This window comes from Anopheles gambiae, chromosome 2, assembly GCF_943734735.2.
Source record: "Anopheles gambiae chromosome 2, idAnoGambNW_F1_1, whole genome shotgun sequence".
Lineage (NCBI taxonomy): Eukaryota > Metazoa > Arthropoda > Insecta > Diptera > Culicidae > Anopheles > Anopheles gambiae.
Window position 1 is genome coordinate 66,867,045 of NC_064601.1, and position 22,307 is coordinate 66,889,351.

General features: G+C 44.7%; 1 protein-coding gene across 3 annotated transcripts in view; it reads right to left on the minus strand.

Annotated features, from left to right (window-relative positions):
* LOC1278458 (transcription factor Ken 2) overlaps positions 1-22,307 on the minus strand; it is a 38,104-nt gene continuing 15,797 nt past the window's right edge. For 2 of the 3 annotated variants that reach the window (XM_061643062.1, XM_061643063.1), the window contains 6 exons: positions 19,638-20,105; positions 6,641-6,806; positions 6,337-6,548; positions 5,520-6,250; positions 5,168-5,429; positions 1-5,024 (listed from right to left, as the gene is read on the minus strand). In XM_061643062.1, coding sequence (XP_061499046.1) covers positions 4,237-5,024; positions 5,168-5,429; positions 5,520-6,250; positions 6,337-6,548; positions 6,641-6,806; positions 19,638-19,647 — 2,169 coding nt within the window. In that variant the 5' untranslated portion in view covers positions 19,648-20,105 and the 3' untranslated portion in view covers positions 1-4,236. The remainder of the gene's footprint in view (positions 5,025-5,167; positions 5,430-5,519; positions 6,251-6,336; positions 6,549-6,640; positions 6,807-19,637; positions 20,106-22,307) is intronic. The other variant, XM_061643064.1, reaches the window with a different exon arrangement.

Below are 22,307 nucleotides of genomic sequence, written 5' to 3' on the forward strand. Positions count from 1 at the left end.
TCTTGTTTCTGATTCATAAAGCATTTATTAAATAATACATTTCTACACAATCGGCGCCCTTGTTTCTTCAAACAATCGATTTCTTCTATATGTACACCGTTTACTAACGTCTACTATGAACAATGGTGTGCATGTGTGTGTATATATGTGTACCGTGCGGTTATGTTGTACGAACGGCTTAAACTAGATCGTACAACTAACGGCAACGTGTAAGATGAAGGGACGAGAAGACAACGTAGTAGCCACAGGGGTTGCCATCGATACAGGCTTGCATGAGTGTGCTACCCCTTGCTAGGTTATGTTAATGGGTGCATCGTTTAAGTACCCCCTTAAAGGCTCTAGTATACTACACTATTGAATACGCCGATATATTTATACATTTACTACACACTAAACTGAACACAACTCTTTCGAGTATAAGTGGGGTAAAATGTTTTTTTTTTACTATTTTGTTGTTCTATTGTTTTTTGTTTCCTATTCTTCTTCGACACATACCTTCATTTCCTCGCGGTACCAGTTACTCTATTTTGTGGTAAGAGATATCATTATTAACACTAAATTATCCACTAACTGTCTTTATTACTTTTTTTTTCTTCTTCTAGGGGCTTCTCTCTTAGTAAGGTGTCTCTCGTTAAGTGTGTTCGGCACAATAAATGTACATCCAGCATCGTATGCTCGAGCTAGAGCTTTGCTTTAACTAATCCTTGCATCTATGTACCATGCATTCGGTAATCTTTCCCACTCTTTCTTGAGTGTGCTAAGGAATGATGAGTGTGGGGGGTCTTTGTGTTAATACTAACATCCTTTGTGTACGTCGACAGCGATAGGGGGGAACGGATTTGTCCGTAGGTTTTGTCTTTTCTGCTGAAATCATGCATCATGTTTGGCGCATGTTCACACATTATCACGCATTCATCAAGGAAAGCAGATGTTAACGAATGTAGCGCTGCTGCACTCGTCTGTTCACTAATCGGGGGGGAAAAAGGCAGGAAATCGGGTTGAGTGGGGAAGAGTTGGGAATTAAACGTTATAAATACACATTCCTGTCCATTGTTTGTAAATTATATTTTTCGACTTTTTGGCATTCAAGCTTTTACTCCCCTCTATTACCGTCCCGTCGTCCCATGCTTTGCCGATCCGAGGACGGTGCCGGGTTAGATGGATATTTCGTTGGTTTATAAATTATTGTCCTTACTACAATAGATCATGTGTATGGTGAGTGTCTGAGTGCTTGAGTGAAGTAAGGTAAAAAACAAACAAAACGGTTTTTTTTTATAAAATATAACAAGTAAAACAGCGCGCACTGTGTGCAGGGTCACAGGGGATTGCGACGCAACGACACGCTTATACTCCTTTACTGATGAACCTATCGCAACAGCATCATGGCCTTCCAACATTCTTTTGTGTCTTTTTATGAACTATCAAAACTTGTTCAAAACGTTGTGCTCTTGCCGGAAGTAGAGATGATAGTGGGTGAAAATCATACTATTAGCTACTATTTTACAACCTAACACCTAGTACTTGGAGCACATCTTGGAGAACTCGCGGTTAAAATTTGTGCAAAACTGTGACTGACTGATGCCGTTACGGGAATGGGGAAAAGGGTAATAACGATGAAAGCTTAAAATAATATTAACAATACACACACGCACACATGCACACTTGTACGATATCTTTGCAACACATCCCTGCTCCAGCTTTTACTCCCATCTGCAGGAGCAATGTAAGATTACCGGGATCTAGTGGGTGCTTGCATTGTCTCTTTCAGAGTGTGCCTAAGAAACGGAGGGTCGTGCTTATGCGTGTGTGTGTGTGTGTGTTGCTGTGCTTTGTGTGAGACATATGCACACACAAGCATATCTTTAAGTGTTAATTATACATTTAGATTGTTTACTAGTACTAGTTACGGAATGGAAGTAAGTGTTTGAAATGTGGAACAGCACTGCAGGTTGAGAAACGCTACAACGGCCCGATTAGTATTATGTTTACAGTTACACGGGACGAGTAACAACGTGCTCGTAGATTATTATAATAACACACAATGCTGTTCACATTTTTTGTTTGTTTTATTATTGCCGAATTCGCTAGCCATTTAGAAGTTTCTTACTACTTGCACTATACTTATAATTTGTACCATCTGTTTGCTAATAACAAATCGTTTCAACGCCTTCCCTTCACACAAATCACACACGCACATTCTTCCCACACATGAGTGTGTTTGAATAGTAAGCTACTAACAAATTACGCGTATTGTATTAAGTATAGTTGTGGTTTGCTTTTTGTTTGTTTGTTTGTTTTTCTTTTCTTGCTTTCTTAATTCATGTTTTACATCATAGTGCTACCGTATTTACTTTATACGCGGTGTGTTCACAGTTTGCGGCATTTTAATTCAAATCGTGTTGTAATTTTTTGTTTGCCAACCATCACACTGTTGGCGATGGGCAAAAGAACACATTAACCATTTAACAAGCGCATTGAAATAATTTCAAAATAAGTTCAAAATAATAATGTACGCACCATCTTTGTGCGATTGGAACGACAAAACAAAAATAAACAAACAAACTGGTGGTGATTTTTTCACCTAAAAAAACTTTAAGTTTATAAGAAAATTTTTAAACGTCCTTCAACCGTCCTGGACAGCTTTGTGCTCCAAAAAGCACACGAAAAGGCGGGATGAGTATTACACATAGAATGGCATGCGATCAACATGCTTTTGCTGGTACAAAGATATTTACGAGACCTGCTCCTTTGTACGGCAAAGAACCCTGTGTAAAAGGCTCGGCTTGGTGCTTTGGGTCTTGAAGAGAGGGTTCATTTGTGCTTTTGGGAGTATCTTCCAACTCTGTAAGTACAACGTTTGTGTTTGTGCACCAACATATAGGATGATATTATGGTGCTGAATATTATATTGTTGCTTTTTTTTGTTTAATTCAAGCAAAGGGGAAGATGGATTCGCCTTTTTCATTTGATTTTTGCCTTTTTGTCACCCTTGTTGTGATTGAAATGCAAAGTAAGTATACTTTGTGCTTCAGCAACAAACATAACCGCGGCGGTATCAACCGAACGACAAAGCAGAATCGATTCGAAAATAAATAAAATGGATCACCCCTCTCTTCCCCTCTGTTTGATGTACTACATTGGTTAGCAAAATGGTAGAACAAATCATCAATTAATCTGCACAAAACAATAGAAAAAGCAACACCAGAAGAGAAAAGCAAAGTAGAGGAGTTTGCTACGAAGTACGGTACCTCCTTTAAACCGGACGCTTGGGAAGTGAAATAGTTGGCACGATGCCATCATCATCGAGTGATGATGGAAAGGAGATAAAGGGGCTGTGAAATGTACAAGATGTGGAATATTTTTGTTTCCTTTAGTACTATAACCATCGTATCCCGTCGTGTGTGTTCTATGGTTTCGAAAGGTTGTTCTAATTCACTGCTCAATCAAGTGCAGTTGAGGCGTATACACTAGTATCCCAAACAGTCGGTCGGTAGGTACGCCGCTCACATTCGGCTCACGTGGTGGCTGCAGTTTGGCAACTCTTGCTACTACTAACTCGTCATTGTTACATTTACACTCACCAAACAGTATCAACATCGATACAAAAGAAAAAACGGACAGCTACAAATCTGCTCACCTTCGTGAAGGGGGTTATTTCGCACGCGGTTCTGACTAACAAGCAGCTTTCGAGTTTTGAAATGTTCAATCTTCCTGTGGAAAATCAAGGCAAAACTCGCAAACTTTTGCTAAGTATCGATGCGTTCGAGCGGGATGGTAGCGACTACCATTACTACTGTTACTTCTGCCCACCAATCTGCTATTATCGCTCTTCTCTCTTTAGTGGAATGAATTGACGAAGTATTTGTGGTTTTTTGTTCAGTATACCTCTGCAGAGGAAGGAAAGGTGCATTGTAAGTATGAACACGGACGAGCCGTGAACTGTTTTTTCTCCTCTTCCGTTGCTTTCATATTGCTTCGATAAGATTACCTTTCCGTACGTTGACCGAATGTCGCATCAACAACGTTCGTTAAACCCTCGCCTTCGAGTGTGACCGATGGGTTCAATACGGCAAGGAGCTACAGTGACGCGTACAGTTCGAACCGATGGTGACGCTGAAAGTAACGTCGCAGATAGCTCTGCTCGTAATTGGCGATCGGTGCCCGATGATCGATCGTAGTGTGATGGTTGATGCGATCGGAGCCGGAAAGTGCCATCACCACCGGTGGCATTGCGTATCATTCGTGCAGATTTTTACTCAGCAGCAGGTTGTTATGATGCCCGGAAAGATGGCGGACCAGCTCCTGCAGCGTCTCGAAGTACAGTGTACAGAAGCAGCAGGTATACCGTCCGCCCGCTTCCGGTGAGTTGATGATGTTCCGATGCACCGAGCAAAGGTGCTTTAGCAGATGCGCCTTTTGCTTAAACATTGCCACGCACAGCCGACATGCAAACGGTTTTTCGCCCGTGTGCACCCGCAGATGCGTTTTTAGGTTCCAGGACATGCCAAACTGTTTGCCACAGTACTCGCAACGATACTCGCGCACTGGCGTGTTGCCACTGCTCAGCCCGCCTCCTACCGTTCCACCGCCACCACTGGCCGTGGAACCGGAACCGGTACCGGCGAGGCTACTGGCCGCACTAGCCCCACTGCCACCGCATGCGCTACCCCCACCGCCCAAACGGGCACTGAGTACTGCTTCGGCCTGGCTGCTTTCAAAGTTTTTCATCTGCTGGATCAGCTCGGCAGGTTTGGTGTCCGTGTTGGCACTGGCCGCATGCAGATACGGCACCGCCAGCAAATCCGCCGGCCCACCAGGTAATGCTGCCAGTGCAGCGGACGGCCAAGGATAGACGAACGGCGCAACCGCAAGCTTGTTGTCCGCGCTGGGCGGACGTATCCGATTGTTGTTGTTGCTGCTTGTGTTGTTGTTGTTGTTGTTGTTGTTATTGCTGGACGAATGGTTGTTACCGAGCGCTGCAATGTCGGTGGGCCGAGGGGTACCAGGTGAACCGGGTCGTGCATCTAGGCAAAGCAAACATCAACACAGTCAAAATGGAGGGAGAGAATTCAACGTTCAGCAGCGGCTAAAGTGCCGCTTACTGTGAAAGACTCAACACCACTTGCACACAAATTTCGAGCGCATCCTTCTACTCGGCAAAACTTACCTGGCAAGTACGTCGGCGGTGCAGAGAGGAAGCACTTGCGTGTCCGAATATCCTCCAAATAGCTGGGCACGAAGGGTGGATTCTGTGCCGGCGAGTTGTGAAATCCGGGCCGTCGCTTCCGGTGCGGAGTCACGACATAGTTGTCCGGCGAGCCGTGCAGCAGTTCGTGCTCGAGTGGCTTCAGCGATTCGGCATCGGAATGTATGTAGTACGCTTTCCGCTTGGTACGAAACGGATCCAAGTATCGAGGAGGAAGCAGATTCTATTGAGTGCGAGAAATGAGATCAAGAGGCTCGATGGTTGAGCAACTGGGTGGATATCATTATCAAAATATGTATCCTCACTCATTTACCTTCGTCGGTGCATTGCCTATCGTTTCGACATCGATGTTTGCGTCATCTGAATCTCCATCCTGTTGCTGCTGCTGCTGCTGCTGCTGCTTTACGATGGACAGATTGACGGGATCGGACGAGCTGCGTCTTCGACTGCGCAACGTATCACTGCCACCGGCACTGTTGGGCGTTCGACTGATCGCCTCAGCGCGCGCCCCATCGTCCATCATGTCGCGGTCTTCCACGTCCAGCTCAAAATCTTCGTCGTCTTCCGGATCGGGATCACAGCCACTGCCTTCACCGCTGTGCCTTGCCGAGGGAGTTCGCCGATCGACGTTCGACGAGCGGGAAGCTTCAACCGTCACATCACCCCCACGACTGCTGCTCGATTCACTCCTTGCCTCTCCGGCAGTACTGCCCGCTTCGTCGCCCGCGATACCACTCCCACCCCCACCGGTTGCACTTCCGCCACCGTCATCTTCGTCGTGCCGATTGATTTGCTGCAAGTTGTTGTTGCTCTTGATGATCGCTTCATCGACCTCGTCCATGTAATCGGTATCCTCACGGTCACCACCATCCTCCGAGCTGCCCGCAGAATGGTGTTCTCGTTTAACGTTTATCCTTCGGCTGGCTGGACTGGCGTCGCGCGAACCCGAATGATCCTGACTCTTTGTGCGCCTCCGACGATGATCCAGTGCTCCGATACCCTCATTCCGGTTGATATCTACCAAGGGTTCTGACTTTTGCGATTCTAGAAACCCGGGGAAAAAAAGCTTACCAGTTAGAACAGAGCCTTAGTGCGGCAACATGTCCGCCACCTTGAACACCACCACTTACCACTGTCGTTGGAGCAGTCGGAGTTTTTCCAGATGCTGGGCTTAATTTGTAGTAACGCTAAGAGATCTTGCAGGTGGTGCACCTCGTTTGCGGGCACGTACACTTGCCCGGAGTACAGGAAGTCGAGCAGCAGCCGGAAGTAACACACCTGCACATCCGGGAAGTAAACGGTGGTTTCGCCCTCCAGCATCGGAGTTTCTTCCAAAATCATTCTGCACGGTACAATACAGAAACAACAAAAATAATTATTTAGAAGAAATCCCCTCCTATTTGCCCGCAGCAATTGCCCGTCCGCGTTGCATACCGTATGAGTGGACTGGCAGCCGCCAGTACCAACTTGTGTGCTCGCACAGTCTCCTTCCCATCACAGATGAGTAGCAGATCTGTCGCATGCTCTCCGCGAAATGCTGCACCAATTTCCTGGAGTATGCACTCGCCGTGTTTGCTATAGTGCAGCATCAGCATTCTAACTGTAGTGTAAGAATATTAAGGAAAAAAGGGGAAAAAATTATTTAGAATTGCAATTTCCAGATAGATTTGATAGGTTCAATTAAATGTTACATGCTGCAGTTTCGTATACGTCGCACAAATAGTCTATTTTAGCCTTACATTATTGAATGCAAGACATTGTCCAAATAATTGTAAGTGTTTGTATACATTATACTTATGATACAGGTGTTTACAGGAGTTCTCATAATTTTGGGACACTTTTTTGACGCTTCCCAATGGGAAATTAACTTTATGTTATACGAATTGGATTCTACTGTGCCCTACTCAGTAGTGGTGGAAGCTCGGAATCGGACCTACCCGATTCCGATTCCGTGTTCGGAACCAATTCCGGAGCGGATCCCGATGCTGGAATCGATTCCGATTCCGGAGTCGATTCCGGAGCCGATTCCGGAGTTGGTTCCGGAGCCGATTCCGGAGTCGATTCCAGAGCCGATTCCGGAGTTGGTTCCGGAGCCGATTCCAGAGTTGGTTCCGGAGCCGATTCCGGAGTTCCGGAATCAATTCCAGAATCAGAATCGTCTCCGGAATTGGAATCGACCTGGGAATCGCAATTTGCTCCGCTAACGGAATCAGGCTTGACTCCAGAAATGGAGTTAGCTCCAGAGTGAGAATTAGTTTTTGAATGGAAATAAGGAGTATGGGAAGCGAAATAAGTCCGGAAATCTCCATGTGAATAGATCATTTACAAGTAAATTTTGATTCTTTGCCGCTATCAACACGTAGCATCATTGGACCCAAACGCCTATTCCTATGAAGATGCCGAAATCGCCTCCGCTTTGAAGCCAATTCTGATTTCGGAGTCAATTCTGATGTCGGAGCCGATTTTGATTCCGGAGCCAATTCCGGAACCGATTACGATTCCGGAGCTGATTCTGATTCCGGAGCCAAATCCGATTCCAGAGCCGATTCTAATTCCGGAGCCGATTCCAATTCCGGAGCCAATTCCGGAATCAATTCTGGAGCCCATTCCGGAACCAATTCCGGAATCGATTCCGGAATCGATTCCGGAAACTGATTCCGGACCTACTATCAGGAATCAACAAGGAGTGCATATGTGCATATATCCATAAAGTGCGATTTAGTATGGGTATATGAAAATATAAAATGCTCAAATATTTGAACAAAAATATATACAACAGTATTTTAAAATTATGGTTTCATGTGATGATGTGAGCGACAAAATGACAAAAAAAAATGTTATCATTTATTTTGGAAAACATTCCATATAATGAAGAAATAAAATATATGAGTATTTTGTGAGCTATCAACAAACATTTTCACGTTCGATCACGTTCGAAATAGCCGTTTAGGGGCGCAATCACAATCGAAAGCTTCCTGCACATTGGCTCGTTGAAATCTACTTCTAATGCAGTAGAGCATTGTGAATAGCCACACCACAATGTACGTATGCGTATGTATATTTGTTCTACTCTGATGCGCGGTGCACAACAACCACATCATGTGATATCTTCCATTGCATTTGAGCGTTTCAAAGAGCTTCATTTGTTCCCCACACTGCTCCTCGCAATTACCATCGAAAAACGTTGCGCACGCGTAGCACTTTCTTGGCGTGCGAGTGCATTGGAAAGTTTTGTAGAACGATACGATACCTCACAGCAAAACGAAACAACGAAGCTGCAAACTGTACGGCGAATAGTGTTCCTAAATAGTCATCGTTCGATGGTATTAGAACAAAAAAAAAAAAGAAACAATACTATCTTGGTGCATCCAAGGCAAACAGCACGAAAGCAGGGGGTATTGTTTTTTCGGGGCTACCCCATTAATATTCAAACATAGGAAAGGCCATTTTTTACGCTGAGAAGCGGACACGTTTTTGTCATCCCGAAGGACTTGAGGTCAAGCGCCTTCGAAGTTCATTATGCAATGGGGGTTTCGATGACTAGTGTGCTACGGGTGGTGCAAGTGTGTGTGTGTGTGCAGATTCGATTACGGTTCGTTGCCATTACGGTGGCCTTTCAAATTCGCTCCATGGACGAATTTTGCACATGAGAAAAGCAAATTTATGAATGTCACACACATACTCAAAATCACATTCCACTCATGGTCATGGGGATTGCACACCCGCGGCATTGGCCTTCCGTTGGTGCTCGTTTTATCGCGTTTTGAAGGAAAGAAGATGGGGTGCCGGGAGGGGGGGGGGAGGAGGGCCCTTCTCCTTACGATCCCACCTATCTATCTCACCCGCAATGGTCCCACCATTCGGGTTGGGCCATTCGTTTCCAAAATGGTGAAAACGCGACTAGCCCCCTCCCCCGAAAAGCTTCGATCGCGGTTTGTTGGACGGTGACCGTGAAACTTGACAAAACGCGCGCGCGCTCGCGCACACACCATCCTCTGTCAGTTGTGCGTATAGTATGTACGTTTGTGGTCGCAAGGGAGCGCTGCGGCTGACACTCGCGTTCGATTCGCCTTCGTGACACGCTTGTCCTTCGCCTTCGTTCATGCCGGTGTTGTAACGCACGCACGTCCGTGTGAGTCTCTCTCTCTCTCTCTCTCTCGTTCTCTCTCTCGTGGTGCGTAAATTCGAAAGTCACTCTATAATCAGTCAACCCTCACGCGCGCTCGTCGCACGGCACCAACTCGTCAGTGAAACTGTCACCATTCGATGGCGGTATCGGCAGTGTAGCGTAAAGGACGTCGGATTAATGCTGTTTCTGCACAGGTACTGATCCAACTGGGTCCATCCACGTCGGTGGAGGGATTTCCTTCCCTATAGGCGTGTTATCGAACCTCCGGAGTCCGGTCTTAATTAGTTAACCTTCGGACCGGGGCCGGCAAGCGCTTTTCATAGTGTTAACAACGCTCGAAAGGGAAAGGTAAAGATAGCGAACAGAACGAGCGACGAGAAAGGAAAGAAAGAAGGACGGCCGCATAAAGCCGCGCAGCCTGTTGTCAGCCTCCGCATCTCATCGCGATCATTGTTTGAACATCAACCGAAAGGAACAGCGTCGAATGTCGCACACATACGTGCTTGCGTACATGGCGACACACACACAATATGTATGTTGCTGCCGTAGCGCAGCACCCGTAGAGCGGGGAGCGCGTAGTGAGTCAAGTCCAAGGTCAGCAGCAGCAGCACCAAGAGAGGAAATGCTTTGAAGCGAGACGAACGATATACACAACAAATAGCGCGCAGGAGAGTGTTCTTCCCCGATCTTTGCGCCCGAACAGCGCCCAAAATTGAAGTCTCCCACCATCCTCTTCGGCTGGATGGACCTCCAACACACCACACTGTCTTGTCCCAATGTCTGCGGTATTCCAGCTCCAGACACAGGCCAGCAGCAGCCGCAAATGCCTTACCTTCTTTTTACCTTTGCGTAATTATTCATCCGAAAATCTTGCTTGACTCACATCGGGAGTTTGTGTGTGATCTTTTCTCTTTTTTCCGCGATCGCGGCGATGAAATGCACAACACAAACCAACAACAATACTATGCCGATCATGTAAATGGAGGCTGAAACTGCAATCAACCTTTTACTAAGTGATCGTACTCTTTGAATTTTTTTTTATTTTTACAAGTGATATTACTAGCTTCCAAAAATGCTACAAATCTCAAACTGCAGATGCAATTCACCCAGCCTTTGTACGGAAAAGCAGGGAGTAGTAACAGGAACGAAAGGAAGAAGAACATTCCACTCTCATTAGCGTGTTCTATTATGATAATTCACACATCAACAATTGATGAACTCCGTAGACAAACAATTCGCAAAGCCGTGCGGTGCATTTTGTCGAGAAGGTGAACGAACTGTCCATATCAAATGCACCATATTTGCGGCCAAATTTAGCCCACGAAAATGTAGAATTCGATTTTGGCCCATTGTTGCAACAAATTGTCCCATTCCTTTCTTGGAATTACTTCCAAAAATCAAAATCGTTAAAATGTGTTTATGCGGTAGTGAGTCCAAAATCTACCAGAAAAAAACCCTCTCTAAGTTAATAAAAAGTCGTTCACAATCCGTTTTGCGAGAGGAATCGTTCAAGGTCACTCGCTGCTCTCGTCCCTGCTGTCGAAAAAACGATTTGCCAGCCACGAACAGGGAGCGCGTCTCGTCTCGTACGCCAGACAGGATAGCGAGAAAGGAAATACTTTCCATCGAAGGCTAGTCACCACCGCCACCATCCCGACACCATGGACCGTTCAGGCTCAGTAGGCTAAAAAAGTTTGCTTTTACTTTAGCAGCGTATGCTCTTATGTTTGTGTGTGCCTTTTTCACATTCCTGCCTTTCTTCTCTCTCTCTTTTCTCTCTCTCTCTCTCTCTCTCTCTCTCTCTTTCTCTTTTTTTCTCTCTCTCTCTTTCTGTAGCGGTGCATAATCTGATTTCCTCTTTGATTATATTTTGGGGTATGATTTATTCGCACACTTTCTGCAACACACATGAATATGCCGGCTTACCAACACACACACACACACACGCACACACAGTACAAATCCGCGTTATAATAGAATCCTGCCTGGCACACACATACATGCTACACTGTGCTCAGGTTCGTGCGCGGATTAGGGAACAGGAGTAGAAGGGTTGAGGGTGGGAGGGTGAAGTGGTGTACCAGCGGTAAATGGATGTCAACCCTGCGGTAACCTATTAACCGGTTTATATGCGTTCATTACACACACGATCATCTTTCTCTTTGCTCCGCTTCTACTGTTTCAGCGCTCCTGTCTGCTGTGTGCCGCGCGCATCGTCATCACAGTAGCCGTCCTTTTATTTACCCTCCTTTCCCGTCACATGCAACGACGCATTCCTTGCGCTTAGATTGGAGAAACCCTGGTGTTCTGATGATTTAAATTTGACTAACACACTGTCAAGCAGCCCACAGCACAGTGCCAGCAGTTCGCCGATCGGGCTGTGTCGGGGTGTATTGGGGGGTGTAAATTGCGCGAAAGGTGATGCAAAACAACGCGCGCGCGCACACACACACATGCACGTTCGTAGACGTACATACACATCGCATAGACCCTCCACCATTTAGCCTCGCGCAGCAGCCATTAATGATGGCAGGAACACATCCTCGTTCCATGAATCACACGAATGGACGCTTTTGCACGACGGGTGGGCTTTGAAGGTTGATTAGAATTGTGCAGAAAACAAACGAAGCTGCTGCTAGAAGGCCGCCACGTTCAAATAAGCGTTCATTCTCTGCTACATAACTATATTCTTTTTGGTATTGTCCAGAAAACGCTTCTAATCGAGGTGAAAGTGCTGTATGTTAAAGAAATCATTCCGTATTTACATACCGAAAGCAGCATATTTCTTTTCCTCTTTTTTGCCGGCCGTAAATGGAAATGCACGGCAAAACGAAATCGGCGATGAAACAAAATCGGTGGCAAGAAAATTATAGCCAACCCCCAAATGCACCCATTTGCTTTATCTTCTGTTCTGCGCTTCCCGAAACTGTACGTGTATGTGTTTGTGTGTGCGTACTTGTTGGATCACAAGCAGACAGGAAACCCTACCCTGTCGCAACTCTGCGCGTTTCGTGTGAGCAACATGTGAGATTGTTGCACAAGCCCAACCACCACCACCACCACCACCACAACACATCAAGTTGATCCGCCGCTCCGCCAGACTTTCACGGTTTGCACCGACTTTTCAAGGTCACACATTCTCTTGTTTCACTGCTACTTCTTTATCGCCTCTTTCTTTTGGTTCGGAGTGCACCAAACGGCGAATGAGAAAAAAAAGACACTTGGGCAACGCGGCTCAGACAGCAGTTCTTCTTTGCACGACTTAGACGCAGACCTCCGCCGAGCCGCTGCTTTCGCCCCTGACCACACACACCCCTTGCACGACGCGGTGTGTACACATCTTTTTCGCATGTTCTTCTCTCCCCGCCGAATGGTGTGGCGGGCACTGTTCTTCGCGAAACACGCACACACACACACACACGCATTTGCCGCAATCTACTATTCAAATCCGTTTTCCTTCCCTGGTTCCTTCTTTGCCGTTGCTTACTTATCGCTTCCCGTTGCGCTCGCGTAGATGCGGAGAGATTACCTCTCAGCGATTATTTCACTCTCCATTCCACAGCCTGCCGTGTGTCTGGACTTTTTCCTTTTCTTTTCGTTTGCTTTCGCAACCCTATCCATCTCTCTTGGCCGCTTTTCCCGGTGGCTTCGTTCTCGAACGTCGCGCGCGGACGATCGAGAATGCAGAAAGAGGGAAAAAGGCACTTCTTAAGACTGACCGCATGTTGCGGAACCGGTTTACCATCCACTGACATTTCTTTAATTCAGCACATGCACACAGAGGAAGGAAAGCGTCGAAGGAGACTTGGCCCGGTTTTTGCTTTTTTTGGTGCAGCAGGAGGAGACGAATCGAAGACGAAGAGGTGAAGGGGAGGGGAGTTAGCGCGTAGAGTTTTTTTAATGATATCGTCTGCTCCGATTTTTGCTCTCTGCAGAAGGTGAAAATAAGGTTGTCCATGGAGAGTTTTTATACACAAGAAAAAGGTTCTTGCCAGGAAGTAAATCAGTTTACATACATCGGGCCCAGTTAGTTTGTTTTTCTCTCCCGTATGAACTTGTCCATTAATGTATCATGTTCGTAAGATATCTAAGGTGCATCCTTAGTGAACCTCTGCCGATGTCAACAGAATGAGAAGAATATGCCAATATCGATCGATCGGTATCGCCAAATAAAAACTTCGAAACAGCACGCTGTCGATCATTTGAAGCGTCTGGTAGGCGAACGCAAACGCACAGCTGTCATCAGTGCGGACGGAGAACGCGCTCTCGCAAAAGGTACGCAATTCTAATGAAGCACAGCAAGGCGGTACACGCACAACACAGCCTGCTGCTGCTAGCCAACACAAACGCGCGTCTTCCGTCATTTGCAAAACTCATTGAACGGTCAATTTAGAGCTGGGCCACTCACATCACATCGCCTGCTTCTCAATATCGCTGTTGCGCATCGAAAATCGTGTTTCGCCGCCTTCGGTCCGGATTACGAATGCAATTGTGTTTTGCATCTCATCTCAGTCCACCCACCCCGGCACACACACTACCTATGCGAAGGTCCTGGTTCTGTTTTGCCGCGTTTAAAAACGATCGACTCCCCTTCCTTCTTCGTTCGTTTCCTAACTAGGGTTGCGCGCGGGGAAAACGCTGCCACCACTTGAAAGGAACACGGCGGAAAAAATGGAATTAGAATTTCATACCCTTTTCCGAAACGAGCGCGAATCGAGCAACTCGCTCGCTACCTATTGGATTGCATCGAAGCGCAATCACGCCGCGGGTAGCAATGACTAAAATTGGATCTTTCCTTCCACACTGCTGCTGCTGCTGCTGCTGCCCCGCATCATATATCTCCAGCATTATATAGGAGTGGCTGGCTGCAGGGGGTACACATCACCCAGCAGCAGCATGCAGCAGCTGGCACCGCCATGGAATAGGGGTAGTTAAAAAAAGGGAATTCAAATTTTGCACGGAGAGCGAGAGGTCGCTTGCAAGGGGGCCTTCTCCTCCGGGAGGGTGTGAAGGAGGAAAAAAGAAAAACAACCCGCTCATAGCGAAAAAGCAACAACAAAAACATTGCGTACCAAGAACGCAAGGTGGGGAAGGGGGGGGGGGGGGCTGTCAAGGGCTGGGTGGTGCATTAGCGGGGTACACAACAAATACGTCAAAACTACACCCATTAGGCATTGGTTTGGGTTCGTAGGAGGACCAACCCACTACCGCACTGATGGCAACATCAGCAACACCAAACCACCACCCCGCCCCGTTCGGTATTCCGTTTCATCCATCCAACCTGACGCCCGCTTCGGCCTCCAGCCGGTGGTTCCCTATCGTCAAAGCGGCGGCACTCTTCTTGCGCTCTTGGAAACGCGCGCCGCTTGTGAAACACGTGGGAACGCGACGATCGAGCACATGCACCTAGGGCACAACGAGATACACCGTTTGTTCAATGGCGCATTGCACGCCTGTTCCCGGGAGTATCGTGTGTTACGTAACATTGTGCGACGAGTAACAATAACATCAGTGAAGCTGCAATCGTTGTGTCATTATTTCACCTGCCATGCAAAACATGCTTATCGTGTTACCCTAGGGATATCGCACACTTTCACCATTTTTTAGATCGGATCAAGCTTTAATTTAAAGATAAATTGTACTAAACTACGTATTTCGATAAGACGTTTTCTTGACGTTCAATGAAAGTCACTTATTGAATCAATGGTTCCCCAATGCCTGGTAGCTCATTTCTGCTACATGCATCAGCGTTCACCTGTAAAACGGGTTGGCCGGTTTGATTGCCGGTGCCAAGTGCAAAGCTGCCGCGAAATAATTATCGTTCTGCTATTCGCGTTCTAAAGCAGCGGCAAACGGAGTGTTGAAGGGTGAACATTAGAAAGGTACGGTGTGCCATACAGGCGTCTAAAGCACGGTTGACTCACACTGCTACAAGGTGTTGCTAAACGGGCAAGAGTTGTTCGAAACGATGCATAGTGCTTGCAAATGCGATAATGGTAAATGCTGCCTACATTCCTACAATTTAGCTCAAAACAAATTTGACTGTTAAAATTGACAAACATTAACAACATAACAAATTCGAAGAACTGTTTCGTCATTGCCTTATTTTAGCTTTCGGCAGCGTTAGGCGTAAAACTAAGTATCTGCATTATGATACTTCACTTACTTAAGTTATGTTTATGTTTATTGTGTTTTGATTTTACGTGATTTACTGTGTTCTTGTGTAAATGATCGTAGATATATACCATCAGTAAAAAAGGTACTCAGTTCACCCCTTCCAGATTCTCTTAAGTTGTATTCCGATCGAATACTCGCCATATCCAGCAAGGTAGATGGATTCACGTTTTAACTGGCTTCAAATGCACATTCTCATCGTATTTGCTGAGCCTTTCACTCACGGCAGAAACTGACAATGAGACGCTAGGTTGGTGGAAAGTGTTAGGGGAAAGCTGAGATAGAGAGTAACAGAAAATCTACACGTTGCACCGTTGATTACGCCATCGCTGTAATCACACTCATATTCCCATCATTAGAATTGATGCAAGGTTTACAGTTTTATTTAGCTATGTCGCAGGGCGATCGCTATGCCATTACGGTAGCATTTGCTAGGTGTCTAATGGATGATCATTTTAAGCGACATTTGATCGAAACCACTCCCGTTCCTGCTTCCTTTTAAAAATATTAATCAAAAAAGATTTTAGAAATAACAATTTTGATCACTGTTCGCACAAACCGTCTTTTGCGAAGGCAAAACGGGATGCAATTAGGACCTAACACAATGGAGGCGCATGGCAAGTTATGAGGCGTGGACGACAAAATTGCTTCTAAACCGGAACCCTAGCCAGAAACCGGAACAGCCTTTCCAATTCCCACGAATGACTTCATCGATAAAACGGTGTGTGAATATGATTCACATACCTCACACCGGAGGAGTAGAACAAAGGGATCAAGCTGCACTACACACATTGGGGAGCGCAGTCAAGGGTTCACCGCAAAAGTGCCGGGCAACAGGTTGATCACAATCCAGGTTAGTATTGCAATGCAAATTAAACGACATCACACACACACATACACGCACTCGCTCGTTTAGATGCAGTATGTAAAACGATCTTTGGTGATTGATAATTGCACACTTGCAGAGCGCGAAAGATTCAACTTTTTTCCTTTTCATGTTCTAAATACCTTGCGTATACTAGGGGCTGAATGTTAATATTGTCTTTTATGGTACATATTAAGGAATTGAGTGCATGATATAAAAATAACTCGTATGTGTGTATGTAACGCCTAAAAAAAAAACAATCCAATGAAACCACTTCTTGAAGGTAAACGTAGAAAACTAGCTCGTAGCATATTGCGTGAATGTTAATGCAAGAGAGAAATGAAAAGTAAAGTAAAAACAACAAACCAACTAGCGACCTAAAACCGGTTTTATGAAATGAAAGTAAAAGTTGAACATTTGCAAAAATAAAAAAAAAGACGATAAAAAGCCCCGAGAACCATGTCAACTAGTCAACGAAGAGCGAAACAAAAAGAAGGTCGGAAAAGACATATGACAAAGAATGAGAGCCTATAGAAGCAGAAGGACAACAGAGAGAAATTAAGACACAAACCAAGAGGAAGGTAAGAGCATAATGGATGGTGCTGCATAATTCAGCACACCGACTAGAGCAAGCATAATGTTACTGAAATAGGAAAAGCGCACAGTTACCTTCATTCTTTCATATATTTATTACATCTTTTACAATATATATCACATTATAGATACATTCATGTTTTATAAAACTGTGGATAAACTGTAAGATTTGCAATAAAAAAAATTTAAATTCTGTTTTAGTAAAGCTTGACTATTTATGCTTTCGAAAATGATGATCTCTGATATTCCAAACATTCACATCTGATATTATTTCCCACAAACTTTACATGAACCGTGAAACGATAAGTTTCATCTCAAAAGTTTGCGCCATACATTTTAAACCGATTTAAGATCTTATACTCGATGGGAATAATGGGGATTGGGTAATGAATAACAACATATGTTTGAAAACTTGTGATCTTAAATGTTCAACTAGCCGATTCAATAATAAACTTATCATTCCAGCATAATAATAAATAAATACGCCCAACGGCTAAAATTTCATTTACCTACTTCCACGCTGCCTTTAGAGGAAAGCACTGTCTTGGTTGATAGGAACAAAAAATAGTTGGCGGGTCTTTTCCTGTGCACTACAGCTACATAACAATAAAGGAAAACTCCTTTGCCGATGTTATACATTTTAATCGCCAGTCGACAATGATCGCATTCATTGCCGAAAGTGGATCAATCTTATTCGCTATTTGATTGGGTGTTTGTAGGCGGAATGGTTCCAACGGCATAGCAAGATGCACAAGCTGATGATAGGAAAGAACAACACTTTTCCAACTTTCGGTGAACGTTGCGTGCGCGGTGAGACAACCGGCACAGGAAGGCGCCAGTCTACACGAGACAGCATGGAAAATAACTTCAACGCTGCACTTCCGGTGTTGTTTTGATTTTTAGACCAGCAAAATGTATTACATTTTATTCGTTTCAGTTTGCGAAGTCGGCACAAAAAACACCGCTTTCTGATTCATACTCACACAGTATACAAACTTTAAGACAGTGAACGAAAGCCACCGGAAGTACACGAAATTTCGTCGATGGATCACTCACAGTACTCAACGAAAAGTGCTTGTCATCTCTTTTACATACAATCATGTTCAAATATTCAACGTCTTCAAGCCTCTTGCGAAATCCGATAGTATAAATAACAGGTGGTTTATGAGCTCAGATTGACTAGAACTTTAACTGTTTAAAAAAAATGCAAAAACAAACAATTTTGCCCAGATTGGAGTAACCCACTAGGCGCGGGGTGTATGGGAGGAACTGGAGACAGTAAATAGCTTCATCAGATTATCTAACGCGGAGAGTTCAGGGAGGGGAAGGTAAAGAAGGGGGGAGGGGAGGGAGGGTGGTGTGCAAATCACAAAGGTAGGGTGGCTTGGTTTTCACCTTTGCCAATAGAATGTCTTATAAGTGTCGTTCCGTTGAGTATCGGGCGCGAAAGTTATTCTGTTGGAATGAGATGAGCATATCTCCAATGAGAAAGGAGGTAGAGAGACAGAGAGGTTCTTACGAACCTCAACAAATCGCAGTACCCCGAGCGCTTGCAGCAGCAGCAGCAGCCCTACCAAACGAAAGAGTGAGTAAGTAGCCTACTACTACTACTGCTGCTACTACTACTACAAAGCAAGTGTTCGCTTCGATCGTTGCCGGATCGTCAGTTGGCGCGAGAAAAGCAACGGCAGGCGTACCCGCCGCAAAAAGGCGAACTTGCGCGTGGCTTTTACGAAACGTGTGTTTGTAATAAAACAGTGGACCAACTCAGACGGGAGCTGAGGTGAGAACAGTGGTTAGATGCAAGAAGGGGGGCGTCGCAATGGAAAAGAGAAAGGAAACTAAGATTACAAAACTCAACGATTGGAACCTGACCTAGCTAGTAGCGGGACGGACGGACGCAGGCACAAATGGTGACGTATTGGTGGGGTTTGGTGGGAAGCTAGCGCGAAAAGCGCACATTTTTTCATGTTTCGTTTCGTTTGGACGTTTTACTGGAGTAACCCTGCACAGAGGAGTGGGTGGTGGTAGAGCGTGTCTGAAACAGGACCGGGGATATAGAAATAGTTGATGGCTTTTTTGCTTTGGCGTTTTTGTCCGTTGTGTATGTGTGTTACTAGTAGTTACTATACTGTCATTATAGTACCCCATGGCGTACTGGTGGGGATAAAGATCATTCGCACGGAATAGAACAAGCTGCCTCCCCCTCATAGCACAGGGGTATGAAAAAACAACAAAACTTGAAGTACAGCTGCAACAAAAAACCAAACCTTTCCTCACTGGGGCACATGCTACTCTACTCGTGTGAAGAATGTTCAATCGCAACTATCGCGACGTAGGCTTGTACATGTGAGGAGCAAGGTTTCCTTTCTCTTGTGTAGGCTTGGAAAGCGAAATCTTACAATAATGAACGACGATATATCGAATATAACATTACGCATCACATTACGCACATCATGGTTTCTCTGCATCAGGTATTCTATTTGTATTCCTTTTCTAGATTCTTTAACTGAGATTAAAACGTAAACTCGGGAGTCGTTCGTTATGTTAAATGTGAAATATTTTACATTCGCAACGACTTCGTACTCAAAATCTATCTTTACAGTATTTTATGGTAAAACAAGCTTCAATACGAAGCAAACACGCGTGAGACAAGATGTAACACTTACCTCCAAGCATTTAAACACTGCTTTTCTTACTCCGGTCACAACGTAGAAATGTGGAATATTCAATGGTGCTCCTCCGGGAACACCCCCACGTGCGTGAATTGAAATTTCTACTGTAGTATATGATTAGTGCAACCGTAAGCGTTGCACCAAAAAAACTATTTTGAAATGGAATGTCGTTTGCAGGCAGACTGCTTACCACTACTACTACTACGACTACTATTGCTACTACTACTGTTGCTAATATTTGTAGTTTCCACGCTATCTTTGGATTCTCGTCTTTGATACACTAATGTTGTCGCTACGTTTGATGGGAATGTGATAATCCTTCCTAGTGGCAGGGTTTGTTCTTGGGTTGGGAAGGTTGAGAAGGGTGAAGCGACGGGTATTGATATCTATTTTGCATCTGGCTGGCGGTGAGCGGCTTTCGCACTACCGATGTCATTCGAAACGTTACACGGTATTACCATGCTGAAAGAAATAAGAAAATAGTACAACACATTTGTAAATATGCGCTTTGCTGGCAGATAATTAAATTAAACCTAATTTTATGTAAAAACCAATGCAGCAATATCATCTAAACATTTCTAACTCATAAATCTCGTTTCCAATGACGTCTAATTTCCTATTAGACAATGATCACTTTGTCATACTGGCATCTGTAGCTCGTATAAGCGTGATTTTCATCAAGGAATGCTATTGTCCATACTCAGTGGCGTAGAAAATTGGTTGACAACAAAACGCGCCGCTCAATACTGCAAGAAACTGGAGCAACTACTGAATATGCCCTTGTTTGATATTTAAGTATGGCGATAGATTTACAACCCCCAATATAGTATGCTCTCGTTTCTATTCGCATTCCACAGCTTTTGCGTATGCGTGTATGTCGCTTTTTGCATAAAAGCAAACCGATCATCCAGAGATTAGAAAAGCACTGCCTCTATAGCCTGAAGACTTGTACATGAAGCGAGCAACAATAATTTTAGCACAGATCATTTGACCCATTGTTCGAACGATTCGGGTTAGAGGGAGCGTTGCGCCAGCACACAGTCGACGCACACAGTCTCGGTTGCATGCAGGGAGTGATATACTGGTGGCGACAGTGTAGAATGTGTGTGTCTGTGTGTGTTTTTTTGCAGTTAGTGTCAGCTTCCATCTGGGTGCGGTAGGTAATGTACCTTTATTATGTATCGATTCATTTTCCACTTTGAGGTCGATCTTTCCGAGTTCCGGCAAGACTGACAATCAGTTCCCGGACAACACCCAACGAACCCATTCATGTTACGTAATCCAACGGGGGAGAAGCTACACCTCACTGCCGTGAACAGATTGAATGGACCAACACACCACTTTCTATTGGATGGCGATAGGAAAAAAGAAAAACAACATGTAACAATTCAGCGGAAATGAATTGATTGGATGAGGTAAGCTTTCGCGCCATGAGAAAAACTATCACACCCGACCTTTACCTGACGTGCAACACAATGGGTTGTTTTTGTTGGTTTGGAGAAGTTCTACTAAAACTGTTTTTTTTTTGTTGTTGTTGTGTGCATTCTACTTACGTACTAACGTACAAATTTGCTTACGCCTAGCTGCTGCATTCAGTAGAGTTCAATTGCAACGTTGTGTCTATCTTCTGCCCCGTTTTAGCTCTGTGCAATAGTGTATTAAAGTGTGAGCGAACAGTACTGTCGAGCATATTGTTTCAAACACACATTTACGTGAGGTAAGGTTCATTTAAGAAACTGTTTCGTTACATCGTATGATGATAAATGATAACACATATCTTTTCACCGACTGTTACCCTTAATGATTTCCTTAAGCAGGTTTGTCTCATGCGATTGTCCCAAGCGAGTTTTCGTACAGTTTTAGAGCACTACAGTCGAGAAAACCTTCAAACCATAAACCCCCTTTGTGGCATTGAGATATTTTTACAACCAACAGGGCGCGCAGTGCGTAGCTTGGAATCAGAGAAACATACTTATCTCCAACATAATCACACCAAGCAGTTTTTTAGTCACCTGTTTCTATTTTTGGACCGACTCGAGTCGATTGATTGCGATAAGACCAGCAGATTGTTTGGCAGTGAAGAAAGCATCAAACCCCAGAGACCAATCAGTAGATTCGTTCCTTTCGTTTTTTTTTCTCTTGTCTTCACTTTCACAGTTACCGTGCGCGTGTTATTTTATCAGTTTGAGACGTGGTGGAATTTTGGAACACACACACACTCACACATATACGCAATTCTTTTCCATTGTTTCGTGCCTACCATTTCGTACTTAGCTGATAACATCATCCAAACTACACTAGCGCCAACAAGATAACAGCGATGAAGGGCGGTATCATGCTGGTCCAGATTCTTTTCGGTAGTGCTAACTTGCGCTTAATTCAGTGTCACAAGATTAGCAGTTCAACTTATACCGCAGTAATTCGGTGTGCGTTCTTTTTAAGAAATGCAAAATGTTTTTTTTTTTTGTCGTTTTATTATTTTCCTGCAATTCATAACGCCTTTATCAACGTTTTCAGCTTTAACTACAGTAAATAAAACTCAAGAGAGACAGTTAATTTCCTTAAATTCCTCAAACCCTACACACGCGGTGACATCGATACATATACACCATTCATCGTTTCAGGAAGTTCGCGTTTCGCGGAATGTTTTGCAACATTCTCGGT